The sequence below is a fragment of the Acartia tonsa genome, chromosome 8 (assembly GCF_053477335.1).
Source record: "Acartia tonsa isolate MP-2025a chromosome 8, ASM5347733v1, whole genome shotgun sequence".
In the NCBI taxonomy this organism is placed as follows: domain Eukaryota; kingdom Metazoa; phylum Arthropoda; class Copepoda; order Calanoida; family Acartiidae; genus Acartia; species Acartia tonsa.
The window spans coordinates 17,281,556-17,297,313 of NC_137267.1; the positions used below are offsets into that span (position 1 = coordinate 17,281,556).

At 35.7% G+C, this 15,758-nt stretch overlaps 1 protein-coding gene across 5 annotated transcripts in view; it reads left to right on the top strand.

Annotated features, from left to right (window-relative positions):
- LOC145326139 (uncharacterized) overlaps positions 1 to 15,758 on the top strand; it is a 69,424-nt gene that overhangs the window by 6,041 nt on the left and 47,625 nt on the right. For all 5 annotated transcript variants that reach the window (XR_013881764.1, XR_013881766.1, XR_013881767.1 and 2 more), the window contains exons 10-29: positions 487 to 576; positions 1,094 to 1,195; positions 1,530 to 1,590; positions 1,985 to 2,052; positions 2,435 to 2,571; positions 2,884 to 3,248; positions 3,345 to 3,423; positions 3,786 to 3,912; positions 4,746 to 4,817; positions 6,479 to 6,580; positions 6,937 to 7,046; positions 8,289 to 8,410; positions 11,437 to 11,612; positions 12,057 to 12,169; positions 12,378 to 12,559; positions 13,015 to 13,108; positions 13,811 to 13,997; positions 14,276 to 14,358; positions 14,742 to 14,823; positions 15,201 to 15,315. Coding sequence is in view for 1 of the 5 variants with exons in the window: in XM_080169263.1 (XP_080025389.1) it covers positions 487 to 576; positions 1,094 to 1,195; positions 1,530 to 1,590; positions 1,985 to 2,052; positions 2,435 to 2,571; positions 2,884 to 3,248; positions 3,345 to 3,423; positions 3,786 to 3,912; positions 4,746 to 4,817; positions 6,479 to 6,580; positions 6,937 to 7,046; positions 8,289 to 8,410; positions 11,437 to 11,612; positions 12,057 to 12,169; positions 12,378 to 12,559; positions 13,015 to 13,108; positions 13,811 to 13,997; positions 14,276 to 14,358; positions 14,742 to 14,823; positions 15,201 to 15,315 (2,467 nt within the window). In the remaining 4 variants the exon portion in view is untranslated. The remainder of the gene's footprint in view (positions 1 to 486; positions 577 to 1,093; positions 1,196 to 1,529; positions 1,591 to 1,984; positions 2,053 to 2,434; positions 2,572 to 2,883; positions 3,249 to 3,344; positions 3,424 to 3,785; positions 3,913 to 4,745; positions 4,818 to 6,478; positions 6,581 to 6,936; positions 7,047 to 8,288; positions 8,411 to 11,436; positions 11,613 to 12,056; positions 12,170 to 12,377; positions 12,560 to 13,014; positions 13,109 to 13,810; positions 13,998 to 14,275; positions 14,359 to 14,741; positions 14,824 to 15,200; positions 15,316 to 15,758) is intronic.

The following is a 15,758-nucleotide window of genomic DNA, read 5'->3' on the forward strand; positions in this document are numbered from 1 at the left end:
TGGTTGGACATCTTGGCTAATAAAATTCATAAGCGTGCAGAAGGGGTGGGTGTTTTTTAGTGAAAATTAAGAGTGTCAAAATAAATTATTTGGTGCGCTTTGCGGACCACCCTGGTAAATCCCTACTTTGTTAACAACTTGACTTTTTAGTTACAATATTAATAACTAGCGGATACGCCCCTAGAGTCCTTTAGATGAACTTTATGGTGGAGGGGAAGTCACCCTCCACGCACTTTCAATTTTATTTTTAAAAAGAAAAAGTAAAAAATCTTACCTTTTTGTGTGTGTGGGGGGGGGGTAATTTTTTAGGGGCGTTTTTTCTTGGGAGGTTGGTACCCTTTTCCAAATATAGTTACAAACCCTCCCAGAACCTGTGAGAAGCTACATTATAAAGTAGAACTATATCGGTTTTTGCGGTACACAGACAAAAAAATACAAAGATCTTGCAACTATTATGTGAGAAGATTAAATGTTTAATTTTTCTAGGGGGCGGAGGAGGCGGAGTTTCTTTTGATGCATCAAATGGCGAAGTATCCGCCTCTTTTTCTACAACTAGCAGTCAAATAACTATGCAAGGTATTTTCTTACAAATTATAGATAGTCAAATAAATCAACTAGTCTTTTTAAAGATAGAGTTTAATTTTTTTATTTAAGTAGCTAAGCTACTCTATAGTTTATTTACTTTGTTTGTCTCGTCAGTCCGCCAGTAATGTTATGGGGGAAATGTGATTTTTTTTTTGGCTTAGGATAGCTAGATGATTTTTTGTACAAATGAGCATCCATTAAATAAACTACTTCGACTGTGTTAAAAGACATAAATGTTTTTTTTTATATAGACTTCGTGATTTTTTTCTTTGATATAACGCATATTATCCCTCATAGTTTTCCTTTTGTATGACATCAGAACATCTGCTCTATAACACTTTTGTTTTCGTCTTTTGGTTTATCCTTGATTTTTTGTGCTTCGCTACTTATGTATGTTGTTATACTTGTTAAATTGATATAATGAAGATAATAATATTTTTAACCCTCCTTTCTAAGAACGCTTTAGAAATGCAGAGTAGCTTCTCAACTAGAAATGTATTCTTGTCAGGTGTGACAGGAGGAGAGACTACTCGAAGATATTCTAATATTTCCAACCTTGCCAGAAGTTTGCGCAGTGAACCTGGATCCAACAGTTTGCAACCTGTCACAGGTATTCTCTCATTTTCAATCTAGTTCCACGATATATGTATGTTTTAACTTTAATTTTGATATCCATATATTTTTCTTTGTTTAATGATTACAACTTTAAAATAAGGGTTATGATAGAATTAAAAATTTCTTTAAATCAAGTTTATAAATATCAAAACATTTACCTACGCAACTGAAAGATGTGTCCTTTATTGAAATATTTTAATAGAGATTATTTAAGTGGTGTCGATTTGGGTATTATTTACTGTATTTTATGAAATATTTTGAACGTAGCGCAAAAATTGTGTCAATTTTCTTACAAAAAAAAGATCAGGTTAGATTTTTTACTTTTCTAGGGAGTTTAGAGATTATGGCTATTCTAGATCCAAATCTTTCTCAATTTGGAAGCAGACTAAGGTAGGCTAAAACAAGGATATAAAGCTAATTCTATTTTAATTTGATATTATTTTTGTTTTGAATATGTAAGATGAGACCAGGACTCGGCAGCTGTAGAAATGTCTTAATAAAACCAATCTTTAAATCCTAAGAAATCCAGCGGGATTATGTGCTTGATCCTAGATGCATTAACAAATCCTGATTTATATAGAAGGATCTTAGATAATATTGTGGACAGTACTAGTGACCAAAAACATTACCTGTTTTGCCCTTTTATTAAGAAACATTTTCTATGAAAAGCTAGACTTTTTTTATATGTTTATCTTTTTTTCCATGTCATCAAGACTAAAGAATTATAGACAGAACATAACAAAGAATGGCTGCGATTCTAAAATTTTGACTTTCTTGATTATAGGGATTTGAGAACTGGAAATTCTAGAAATGGAAGAAATGTTCGAAGAACTAAAAGTGTTTTAGATGCAGGTATGATTTTTTATCACTTGATAATAAATTTATTTTTTTACTTTTGTATTACAGTTTACTGTTTGGTTTTGATTCACCAATTTTATGGTTAGCTAGTTGTTGTTGCGCTACTTAAGTGCAAAGCTGGCTGTTTCCCTTAAAAGTGCTTGGTCGAGCACAGAATCAAATGAAATAAAAATAGGGATAGGTAGTATTTTTTATTGTTTGCTAAGCGTTACCTTAGGTTAGGTTTTATTGTGTAAATGGTAGCCCTTACGGTTATGTCACCGCATGTATAGGCCCTGTTGGGTTAGGTTTGGAGAAAAAATATTTTATAAATGAGGATGGATGGTTTTAGGTTTCACTAAGCACGGTAATGCATCGCAAAACTTCTTTTGTTTAGGTATGGGCTGTGGACCTCCAATGTCCATGTCCAGTTACCCCGTGTCCCTGGACGCAGGTATGAACCAGCCAGAGTTCAGACAGAAGTGCAAACCATCCTTCCAAGCATTGAAAGCCATGGACCTGCAAGAAAGTCAGGTAAGAATTTACTGATTTATAGATATAAAAATAATTCCGAAAAACCGTGAATATTACTATGTATAATTGTAACATAATAACAAAGACTGTGTAATCAAAGTGGTTTTCTTTTAATTTTTTTTTTCGGAAGAATTGAACGTCGATAAATTAAATCGTTCTGTACCTGTGGTTAGTTATAACAGAAAAACAAATAATGGGTAAAAGAAAAAAAGGTGAATATCAAAACCAGTTTATCCTTTAGCTGTTGGTAAGAGAAAACAATATATACAATATACATGTATAATCATGTTCTAGATATCTAAATTTTTCCAGATATCTGAAGCAAGTGAAGAAGGAAGTCTTGAACCAAATCATGAACTCTCAAAATCAGACCAGGACAATATAAACCAGAAAGATAATGATGAAATTGACAACATTGAAAATTCTAAAGAGGATCTTAAAACCGATGACAAAGATATAGATTCTGATGATGATTACGTAGAGATGAACCAGATAAATCCATCAAGAGAAATTAGCTCCAATACAATAACAAATGACAATAATGAAACCACTAAGGAAGAAAGTAATGACAATGAGGGAGTCAAGGAGGATGAGAAAACAAAAGATGCAACAACCACAACTTCTAAGGATATATCAATACAGACAGATCCTAATGCTTTGAGTCCAAACAAGTACAGGTATCATTTAAAAAAAAGATATTTTTTAGTTTTGGAAATAAAAACAGCACATCAGTGTAGTATTTTTTCAACTTATTAATAATTTTATTTTTGTAGGATACTGTTCTTACCTGGGCCTCCAGGAAGGTCTCCAATGAAAGATGGAAAGCATGTTGACCCTGATTTGGAAGCTCAGGTAATGCTTCATACTTTTTCAGGGGTAGTTTATTCTGTCACTGGCTGCAAAATATCTCAATTCTTCCCCTCTCTTTTTCTCCAATGAGGGGGGGGGGATGGAAAAATGTTTTCAGTAATCTTTATTTTACCCCTCCCACATTTTAAACAGTCCTGAAAACATTTTTTCCATTTTATTTCACTGTTTGGTGGGAAATATATGTGGGAAAGGGAAAAAAATGATTAAAATAAATAATACTGAAAGCTTTCTTCCGAATATTTTGCAGCAGAGGAAAAAATTAATCTTGTGCCCAATATACACCCCTGAATATTTATGACCAACAATTTTCATATTGGAAGATTTATGGTCATCTTCCTATTCAGGTTGGTAGCGAAACTGTTGATGAGATGCAGATAAAAGAGATGAAAGAGTTGATTGAGGAGAAAGTGAATGAATTAATGGAAGAAGCCGCCAGCAATAAAACTGCTGATATGAGTGTTATTGAAGAACGTAAGTCTTTCATTTTTTTAAATTTTCATAAATCTTTTGTAATTTGACTAGATTTATTTCTTAATATATAATTGTGATTTTGGGGCATTATAAAAGTTTACCTAAAGTCCTAAAAATTGTATCTTTTTGCACCAGTGTAATTATTTCACCTTTTGTTTTGGCAATTGTAATAGTTTTTTATTGCAGCGTATTGTAGAGAGCTTTCCACAGGTTTAAAAATTAAAAATTTAAGATTAAAACCAGCTGTGTTAGCCTCGAGGCCCAGGGTAACAAAATTGGTATTAATTTTATAATGTTTCATTTTAATATCTGCGGAAAGCCGTCTGTAATACGGTTCTTTATCATGATTTTTTAGTATTGCTGAAAAACTTTTCTAATCCAGTGAATCGGTTTCGAAGCCATACTGGAAATTGTATTAGAATAGAATTGAGTTAAAAGGGGGGGGGGGGGGCGAAAGTGACACTTTTTGAAACCAAAACTAAGAGTCAACAAAGGAACTCAACTAAAAAAAGGGTTACAGGTCTGAGATTTTGCATGGCAGTTGCTTTATAGGGGTACAATATGGAAGAATATGTGAAGAAACGGCTGCGCAACCGCCGAAAACCGCCGTTTCCCGCCGTAATTTTTGTTGCCTTTTCTCGGCGGTTTTCGGCGGTTGCGCCGCCGTTTCTTCACAGTTCCATATTGTACCCCTATAAAGCAACTGCCATGCAAAATGTCAGACCTGTAACTCTTTTTTTAGTTGAGTTCCTTTGACTTTTAGTTTTGGTTTCAAAAAGTGTCACTTTCGCCCCCCCCCCCCTTATTGTATACAAAATGGATAACTATTTTAGAAAAAGTGTACAAATGGTGGGAGGTTCTAAAAGGACAGGATAGTTCAGATGAAGACAAAAATATTTCTCCAGGTAGGAATTTTTAATAACCTTACTTCTTTACACCGCGTCTTAACTACTGTCTTCCTACTGCTGCTATGTCAGATGCGCGACAAAAATAGTTAAAATAGGAAGGAATGCTTTGACCCATAAACAGGCGCCAGTCATTACCATGCACAGTTAGGACTTCACAGAAAAAGGTCGTACAATCGAAGGGTTGGTTGTTTGTTGGATGTTACTTAATCTAATATTCTTTGGTGTTAGAGTATCGCATCCCATTACACGTGGATGATGCTCTGTATTCTGTGGTATTCTGTAAGCCTGACTTCTGTACAAAATTAAATATAAAAGTGTTTTAAAATGATAGAATGTTATATTTCAAAAGGATCTTAAGAGATAAGACAATGTCCGATAAATTGTGTACCTCCCAGTCCCCAATGATGATACACAAAATTACCCCCTCTGTAGATTATAATTATCGGTCTTAACGGTTGGACACTCAACTTAATTCTTTAACCAATTAATATTCTAGAAGTATTCAAAGTTACAACGAATAAGAAAACGTTATTATAAAACTTTGCATCCAAAGAAGGCGTCTTAACTTTTTTTTATAGCTAGCCGGTTCTTTTAGTAAGTAGTAGATGTAAAATTTTTCATAGAATTCAGATATGCAATCGGTTTTTTTGTAGACCTCTTATTTTTTAAGTAATTTAAGTTTTTTAAAAAAAAATTATGTCGTTTTTAAGGTACTAAAACGCAACAAAAAAAAGGAAAAAATGGCCATTATGAACAAAAATAGTAAGATCTTTAATTTGACACCTTACTTTTTGAATTTTGTCAGGTAATTATTGAAAAAATTGATTTTTTTAAACCCACGAGAATAAAAACTTTGAACTTAATTTTATCATTTCACAGGTAAAAAAAATATGGGTTCATATATACCTTTAGAATCAGAAGAATATTACAAATCCATTGTAAGCAAAATTGAAAAAAAGTGAAATAATACAAAATAAAAAAATGGCCTATTATATTTTGTTGTACAGGCAACACTTTCTTCATCCCCTATTTACCCCCTCTTTACCCGCTTCCCATTTTTATTCTCATTTCAAGAAATAAGATGGTTGCCTGTATAATATGATATAATATTTTCATATAATTCCTTTTATTTTAGTTTATATACTATATTGTAAACTTTTTATTTCAATTTTGCTTACAATGGATTTGTAATATTTTTCTCATTCTAGCAGTATATATAACGCCTATTTCTTATGCCTGGGTAATGATAAAATTTAGTTCAAAGTTTTTATTCTCGTGGGTCTAAAATAATCGTTTTTTTTCAATAATTACCTGAAAGAATTGAAAAAGTAAGGTGTCAAATTAAAGATCTTACTATTTTTGTTCATAATGGCCATTTTCTTTCTTTTTTTTGTTGCATTTTAGTACCTTAAAATCGACTTAATTTTTTTTTTTAAACTTAAATTACTTAAAAAATAAGAGGTCTACAAAAAAACCGATTGCATATCTGAATTCCATGGAAAAATTTACATCTACTACTTACTAAAAGAACCGGCTAGCTATAAAAAAAAAGTTAAGACGCCTTCTTTACAGAATTATGCGAAAAAATTATACTGTGTCTTACCTAAAAATATTAAAAATATTTATAAGTTAATCTCATGAATATTTCATTCATTCAGGAGAAAAATCTAAAGAAGAGGGTGAATCATCTAAGAAGAAACTAAAAGAGTCATCAAAAAGTAAGGAAGAAAATGAACAATTTACTGACCAACAAAACCCAGGTACGTGAACTTGTAGTTTTTGTTTTCTTACATGGATATATCCCCCTCACCCTTCCTCTTAACTTCTTTCTTAAAATTATAAATTAAAAAAAGGTTAAATTTGTCATTATTTTAATGTTCTCCTTTACCTAGGGCGGAAAATAATAAAAATGTAGAACTTTGTTTCCATAAAATTAGAATTTTATCTATAAATGTGAAAACTGTCCTTCCAGAGGACGGCGTGGCAATTTATCATTAATTTCAAAGGTTATCTTATTATTTCGAATTGTAAAGTTGAAATATTTTTTCTTTCCTTGTTATTTAAAATCGTATTTTCAGAACTTTTGATAATAATTTGATTTTAATTGGCTGTTTAGAAAATGTAGAGGATCCTGACCAACCACAAAGCTTCCTCAATAATCTTGGTATTGATTGGCTCTTCTCGGATTCAGAACCCGATGATGCCGCGCTAAATTCTCCCAAACAGGTGAACATTTTATTATGAAATTATAACATACTAGCGGCTACGCCCCTAGAAGCCTCTAGTTGCCTTTAAAGGAAGGGGGAAGAAGTTTACCCCCCATTTTCAATTTAAGTTTAAGTAGAACAAAAGATAAAAAAAAATTGGGAGTAAGGCATATTTTGAAGGTGGAAATACCCTCTCCAGAAAAAAAAATTAAAACCTTCCCAGGGCCTATAACAAGATTCACTGTAAAGGAGAACCATCTTGGTTCAGCGGTTATCGAGATCTTTCGCTACAGACAAAAAAAGCTTACTAACAAAAAAAGCTTAATACTTTATATAAGAGGATATAACATGGACAGTTAGGTCTGGTGATATTAGCATTTTAGAAAGTTAAGCATTTGTTATAAAAATTAGAATTGTCTGTCTGTCCGTTTGTTTACTAAGATCTCGCTAGCCGCTAGGTAGAGACCAGTGGTATCAACCGAACCTTATTAGCCGGTAATCCTTAAATACAGCAGAATTAGGGATAATTTAGTTGTAAAAGATACATCTCAGTCAAAGAAATTAGCTGTCACAATTTGACTCCTACTTTCATAAGGTTTTTATGATGACAGGATAAAGAGGACTATCTACGAACAAGAGCAAGTGATCCTAAGCATCTTCCAGTATTGACCCATAGTATTTTTTTAGTAAATACACTAGGTTTATGTTTAATATTTGCTTTATCGACTAAAAGATTAGGTTTCACCATGGTTTTATATGAAAAAAAACTTTGAAATGTTAAGCATTGTTTGGTGCAATATCATCGAATGTTTTGATGAGTTCAAACTGTTGTTTAATAGCTTTGACACAAAAGTATATTATTGTGATTAAAAATGTATATTTAGAAAAACGTTTGGTACCTAGCTTGTAAAAAGTTTAATTAATGTACTTATGCAATTTACAGCATTTGATGCTTTTCTGTAGTGTTATTTTATTTTGTCCTTTTAACTCAACAAAGCATTTGATGATATTGCTTTAAAAATTGCTTTGCATTTCAAAGTTTTTTTCATATAAAACCATGGTGAAACCTAACTTTTTAGTCGATAAAGCAAATATTAAACATAAACCTAGTATATTCACTAAAAAAATACTATGGGTCAATGCTGGAAGATGGTTAGAATCACTTGCTCTGGTTCGTGGATAGTCCTCTTTCAGAAAAAATTATATGTAACGTATTTTAGGTAAATAAAAAAATGCACTTAAATATGAATTTTTTCAAAAGGTACCATCAACAGCAGAAGAGTGGAATCGAGGCACCGCAAGAAAGGTTGAGAATCCAATAAAATCGCAGACCAAGTCACGTGATTCTAGCCACGGGTCCAGTGGTACTGACACTGAAACCAGGTAAAGTATAATTTTAAATATCCAGGAATCTGATTGAAAACTATTCTGTCCCAACTTTCAGATTTTTAAATAATAACGAGTAGATAAGTATTTTAGTAAGATATGTGCTACATTTTATTGTCTAAGAATTGTTATACTCATACTATTGGGGTAGTTGTTGTTGTTTTGGTTGTTTTGGCTGCTCATAGTCAGTTTCCGGTCCGGGTAGTCATCAGTGGGGTGAGGGGGGGGGCGTGGGCTTATGGTGGGGGCTCTGGAGGGGGGCGTTGGAGGGGAGGAAGGCTGGTGAAACTTGGATGGGAGGAGAGGAAGGCAGCTACATGGGTGGGGTTTTGCCAGAGGTCCATAGGAGTAAGATTTGTAGGATTATTTGGGTATGAAAAGAGGTGCTGGACTGTTTCTGGGGTAGGATTAACAGGACAGGATGGGCAGTTGGGGGTAAGAGAAGCGTTGATGGAATGGAGGTAGCTTTGGAGTTTAGGACAATAGTTGGATCTTAATTGGGAGAGGATGGTTCTGTAGTGCCTGGGGAGTTGGATTTCGGAGGGGTTGATGTCAGGGGGAGCTTGATTAAGGACAGGATTAGGGGGGTAAGAATTTATGGCTTGGGTGACAGCTGAGGTGTGGAGTCTGGAGATTGTGGATTTGTAGTTTGTGGGAAGGAGGGTGTTGTCGGGGGAAAGAAAAGGTTGGAGAGTAGGAAGGAACATGGATTGAAGGGTGGATTTTTTGGATCTAGGGCCAGGGGGGGTTGTGACGTTGTGAAAGGATGGGTGGGAGGGGCGGAGGGAGGAGGCCAGGTATTGGGAACAAAGAAGGGAAAGGTGGTTCCGTACTGGTAGGATTTTGGTTTCTTGGTGGAGGTGGCTGATGGGAGATTTTTTAGTGGAACCAGTACAGATGCGGAGGGCTTGGTTTTGGAGGACTTGGAGTTTGTCAATGTTGTTTTTGGAGGTGTTAGGGAACCAAACAGGACAGGCATAGGTGGTGATGGGGCGGAGGAGGGTGTTGTAGGTGGTGAGGAGAGTCTCCTTCTGGTGGCCCCATTTGGTGCCAGCCAGACATTTGAGGATTCTAAGGCGGGAGGAAATTTTTGAGGAAATGGTGGAGACATGGGAACTGAAATTGAAAAAGGTGTCAAAGGTAACTCCAAGGATTTTAGGGGTTTTCTCAAGGGGAAGGGTGGAGCCGTTGATTTGGACTTGAGGATGGAGGTTGGATTGGTGCTTGCGGTCAGAAGTGAAGAGGGTGACAGTGGATTTGTTGGGAGCTATGGAGAGGCCGTTGGTGGAGGCCCAGTCAGCGATTGAGGAGAGGTGGGAGTTGATGGATTCAACTGACTGGGGGATGTTAGGGGAGGAGTGGAAGGAGTTAAGGTCATCGGCATAGGAGGAGGTGTGGGCAGGGGGAATGTGGGGGGCATCTGCTATGTAGAAGTTGAAGAGGACTGGGGAGATAACAGAGCCTTGGGGGACGCCAGTGTGGACAATTTTAGGAGAGGCATTGGTGTTTTGATAGGAACAGAAAGCCATCCTGCCACGCAAGTAGCAGGATAGCCATCTAATGATGTTGGGATGAAGGTTGGAGGAGGAGATTTTTTGGAGAAGGAGGTGGATGGGAATGCAGTCAAATGCTTTGGAAAGGTCGATGGAGGCAACAGTTGTGCGGCTGGGGGGGAGGTTTTGATTGAAGCCATTGGCAATGGTGGTGGAAAGGTTGAGGAGGGAGGAGGTGGTGGAGTGGAGGGGTTTAAAGCCGTGTTGTGAGGGGTGGGTGGAGAGGGATTGTTTAAGGTAGGGGAGGAGTAGGCGTTCAAGGACTTTTGCTGCAGGACAGAGGAGGGAGATTGGGCGGTAGGAGGTGGAAAGGTCAGGGGGTTTACCAGGTTTGAGGAGGGCAATGATTTTGGATAGTTTCCAAATGGCAGGGATGTTGGCAGCGGAGATGGAGAGGTTGAAAAGTTTAGTGAGGTAGGAGATGCCATTTGGACCAAGGTGTTTAAGGTGAAGGATGTTAAGGTTGTCGGGGCCAAGTGCAGAGGAATTGGAGGAATTTTTAATTGCTTCAAGGACAAGGGCAGGGGTAAAAGGTTGGAAGTTTCTGTTGAGGTGGTTGCGGCGGCGGATTTTACGGATAATTTTTCTGGAGAAAGGGTTGGAAGTATGACGGGAGACAGAGGTGAATTGACTGGTGAAGGATTCGGCAATGTGGAGGTGGGAGGTGTGGACTTTGTTGTTGTTGAAGGAAATGGGTTGGTTGGAGGGAGGGGAGTTGTTTTTGCCGGAAAGGGACTTGAGGAGGGACCAGAATTTGGAAGGATTTGTTCTATGGTCGGATTTGGAAAGGGTTTCTTGCCATTTTTTGTTGGAATGTTGGTTTACTATTGAGGAGATTTGGTCATTAAGGATTTGAATTTGAGGATCATGGGGGTTGGTTTCTCTTAAGGAGTCTCTTTGCTGGATAAGGGGTTTAGCAGACTGAGGGAGGGTAGGGTTGGAATTTTTGATGAAGCCAGCAGGAACAGTGTGTTTGGAGGCAGTTTGGAGGATTTGGCGGAAAGTGGCTTCACCTTGGGAGCAGGAGGAAGGGTAAAATAGTTATTATATAAACTATCCATTGTGTCCCTCTAATAAAATACATTTTATCGTTCGGTTAGTTATTGCAAATGGGTAAAGAATATACGTGGATATTATGAAAGGGAAAAATTATCGTCAATTTGGGTTGCTAACATGGAGCTCATTTATTTGTCAGTTTGTTCTCATCCAGTAGAAGGAGAGGGGAAGTGGTGGATGTGGAGCATCGTTAATTTAAAAAGCGTTTCACATTAGTAGAGAACACGAAAATTTGGTGTAACATCCAACTAATAATCAATAAGACCGGCCTAGATAGATGTGTAACCGATAAAAATTAAGCTATAGATAGGTCCATATCTGTTGAAATAAACTTACTGGACACAAATGAATAAAAAGCAAGTGTCATATTAAAAAACAATCTTAATAACATGTGTTAAGTCAATATATTTCCAGAACATTGTTAAACAAACTGGAGGAAGTAGAGGCCAGTCTGGAGGCTGCGGGCGGTGCAATCCCTAAAAGAAGCTTGAGAGCTACAGGTTCAGCACCCCCTGTGCCTGCAAGTAGCTCCAGCAGTAGGAGGTCAGAGGACAGGATGGCAAGAAGGTTGCATGAATATGAACTTCCAGGTTGGTGTAAAGAAAAAAACTTCGCATACAATTTTTGTTATGAAATAAAACTAGGTATATAAAAGTAGCGAAACGAGAATTAATATAGTTTTCATTGAAAACTTATTGAGAAATTGAATAATCTTATATTAAAAACAGTTAGGTAATAAGTTCTAAAACCTATTTTTTTGTGATTTTTATGGATTTCCTAGCAATATACCTATCTCAGTTTTAATAAAACCAAGAACTTTGTAATACATTACAAATTATAGTCTAATTATAATCATTTATTCTCAATTTTATTTGTCTACACACAGGTATTAAATTTAGCTGTAAATTCGAAACTTTTATTTAGTAATTTTAGCTGATTTTGGGAGGCCGTTGTACTTAGCGTATACTAAGCCAAAAACAGCTATTTTGTTGGTAAGATGTAACTTTACCTATATAAAATATTATACTATCCAGAACGAACAACATTGCATGAGGACGCAGCTGGCTTGAAGCTATTCCTGGAAATACTCAATGGATCAGATACAGAGAATCCAGAAGCAGAGCTTGAATTAAAGAAATTAATTCAGGTGAACTTTTTACATAGTATGACAGATAAAACCTTTCAAACAAAATTTTCACTCTCCCCTTATTCATCAGCCTTTCAATCGTCGTTTTTTGGGGAGGGCTAAGCCCATTTAAACTTAAACTTATGTATTAAAAATAGTTCCTATTTTTAGTTACTTCTTCAATTTATTACTTTTTATATTCAAATAGGTAATTTTGATAATTATTTAGAGCAAAAGAGAAATGTTGGAGGGAAGTCGGCAACCAGAACCCCACCGAACTCGGCGGCGTTTAGCCCAACGGCGGAAACGGCGTCACGCGGCGGAGCCACAACCAGAGGAGCAGTACCCGCCGTCTGAACCTTTACCAGAACCTCCGATGCCAATTGATCCAATCAAAGGAAATAGAGTCAGGTATACAAATTTTCATGTTGACCTTTTTACTCTGATTTATTATAGTTGCGGACTAGAAATGTTTTTGAGGATTGAAAAAATTGGGTCACAATTAGTTAGGCGACTTTAAAAATGGACATTCTATATTACAGTTCTCATAAGCATAGGATTAGTTTGTCCTGTTTTACTATGTGAACATTCTTTCATTCATATTCGAATATAAAAATACTAGCGGCTACGCCCCTAGAGGTGTCCAGGGGTACTTGAGGAGGGGGGAGTTGTATTCGATAACCCAATTTTCTCTTGGGAGGGTGATGGTACCCTCTCCCAAAATAGTTATAAACCTTCCCAGGACATATTAGGAACTACCTGTAAAGGAGAACCATACTGGTTCAGCAGTTAGCGAGATCCTTTGTTACAGACATACAAACATACTGTTACTTTATCATAAGGATTACCTAATTTAAATTGTTAAGGAGAAAACTGTCATGCAGAGATAAATTGGCATCGGAGACACACCTTGCGGAAAATCATGAGGACACCTCCACCGGAGCTGTACACTGTTTCCAGGTACAATTTTTCACAGGGATCTAAGGGGATATGATAACGGCCGATAAATATAAATTGATGTACATCCCCAATGATGATACGCTAAATTTCCTATTCTGTAGATTACAATTATTGGGTTAAACGTGTGGACACTCGACTTAATTAATCAACCAATCAAATTTCATTAAAAGTCCTCAAAGTTGATAAGACAACGAATATTATAAAACGTTATTAAAAACTTTGGTGACTAGTGTAATAAACAGCCCATTATCCCGTGACCTTTTTCAGTCAAGAGGTCATATTAAGAGTAACATGGTGCTTTCCCTTAAAGTGTATTATCTAGCACAAAATCCATCTTTTATTTTTTAAATAAATTGAAAATAAAAAGAATTATTTATAATACTTGCAGGCCTACAAGAGAAAAATTCCCCTTTTATATCTTAATTTTAATTATAAGGAAGGCATTCTGTGCTCGATTACGCACTTTTAGGGAAACTGCCAGTTACGTTTTTCATGTTTATGTAAAAAAAACACTTGTTGCTTAACTATTGAAAAAGTTTCAAATAGATTTTTTAAAAGTTTGCTATCAAACACCTCTTTCATATCTAAAGTAAATCAAAAAGGACCTTTTATTATATTGTATGTCAAGAAATATCTCCTTAGGTTTTTTTCTTCAATTAAGAAAACTTTAATTTTTGTTAACATTTAATTTTTAATTAAAAGGATGAGTATGGAAACTGGCAGACCTATACTTTTGGCGGGGACACTTCAGCCGCCACAGTCACTCAACTAGCAGCTGAGTACGGAGGAAGTGTGGGTAGCAGTTCTGCTGCTGGACTTAACCCCTCAGTAGGGGTGGGCCCCGGGGGGAATTCAAGATCCCGCGTGTTTCCACGCAGCATATTTACAGGTTAGAGTTAATAATTTAACGATTTTAATAAAAAATATGACTTTTGGTAGTTTTTGTTTGTTATTGTTTTGTCATACGTTAGGTTAAATTTGGTACATGGTAGTCCCGCAGGATTAAGGCATAGTGTGTCAAGTTCCTGCATCCTTCACATGGTTAGGCATAAAGAAAATAAAGTAACACCCCCATTTAAAAATAGATGGGGGAAGGGGGGGGGGGGGCAACTGAGGAAAAGCACCAAAACTTTATAACTTGGTTTCGAATTGATGAACACTATCTAGGATATTCTACAGACCCTTCATCACGACGTCCTTCACGCCCAATAACAGGAGGCGGGGCTTCTGAAGAAACAACAAGATCTGAGGTATGTGTTACTTTTAAAGATATGTTTTTTATTTATATCTTTTACCAGGGATTTTAAGGGATAAGACAATGGTCGATAAATATATGTACAATACATCCACGTTAATGATACACAAAATTACCCTTTTGTAAATTATAATTAGTGGTTGAGAGGTTTGGACACCGAGCAATGAAATTCAATACAAGTCCTCAAGTTGCTAAGCCAACGAATAAGAAGATATTACTATAAAACTTTGGGGACAAGTGTAATAAACAGCGCAATACAGTGTTTTTTAAATAATATTTTTATGATTTTATAACTCAATAGGTACACAGTATATTTAGCCTAAAGAGTTTAATATCTTTCAATTTAAAATATCAGATTTTATTATCTTTGAAATTCAGGGAGGTTCTACGTCTGGTGTTGCGGGCGGGTATTCCAGTAATCCAAATTATACCACCAACTCCAGATCTAGTTCAGAATCAGGTATATTTTCTTTTCAAATATATATTATTATTAAAACCATGATATAAAAGAATGGGTATAGGATATACGGGATATATTGACAGGGGAAAGTTTGTCGTCAAGTTTGCTTGCTAATATGGACATAATTTATTGGTCAGTTCTTTCATCCAGTAGGAGGGGATGATAAGGGGTATCTTTATTTTAGCCAGCTTCGAGCATCTTTTTACCAGAGTACATGAAAGTATCGATTTATTAAAGTAATTTTTCTATTTAAATGTTTAAAAGTAAAATTCAATTAAGCTATTATGAAAAAAATCTATATTCTACACTGAATCTAAAAGGAGAGGACACTAAACGATCGCTTTGTTTACGTTTCTGATTATTGTTACTTAAATTAGGTTTCACTGTAATCTTGGACAGTCCTGCGATGGTGTTTAGACCTTCATCAGTTGACCGCCAGAGGTCGCAAGACTCCAACAGCGATAATTTCTGGTCTACTGGAAGTGGCAACAGGTAATTTTTATATTTTTAAATATATTTTTGGTACCCTAACTTAATCTTATTGTGATTACGTAAGGCTAAGAATATTTAACTTAGTTTACAAATATATGCATCTTATTATCATACGGTCATCAGTACGGTCACGTGAGGCAAATATGCCAATTGTCATGTCGGCCTGTAATAATGTCATGCATTAAAAAAAATATGCGCGTACTCTAATTGCACAGGAAATAAATTACCCACCATATCATTATCATTTTAAAAAGCTTGTTCATAAAGCACTAGGTAATATATTTAAGATCTCCATACATGAATTATACATTAAATAGACAAATATGGGAAATAAGCGGAAGCGCCATACTTTTATTTAAGCTTTATAAGTCTTTTATTCGTGAGTCTTTGTAATGTAAAGGTTTCTTGAATTTAAAACATATGAACCACTTTTCGTTAGTTAG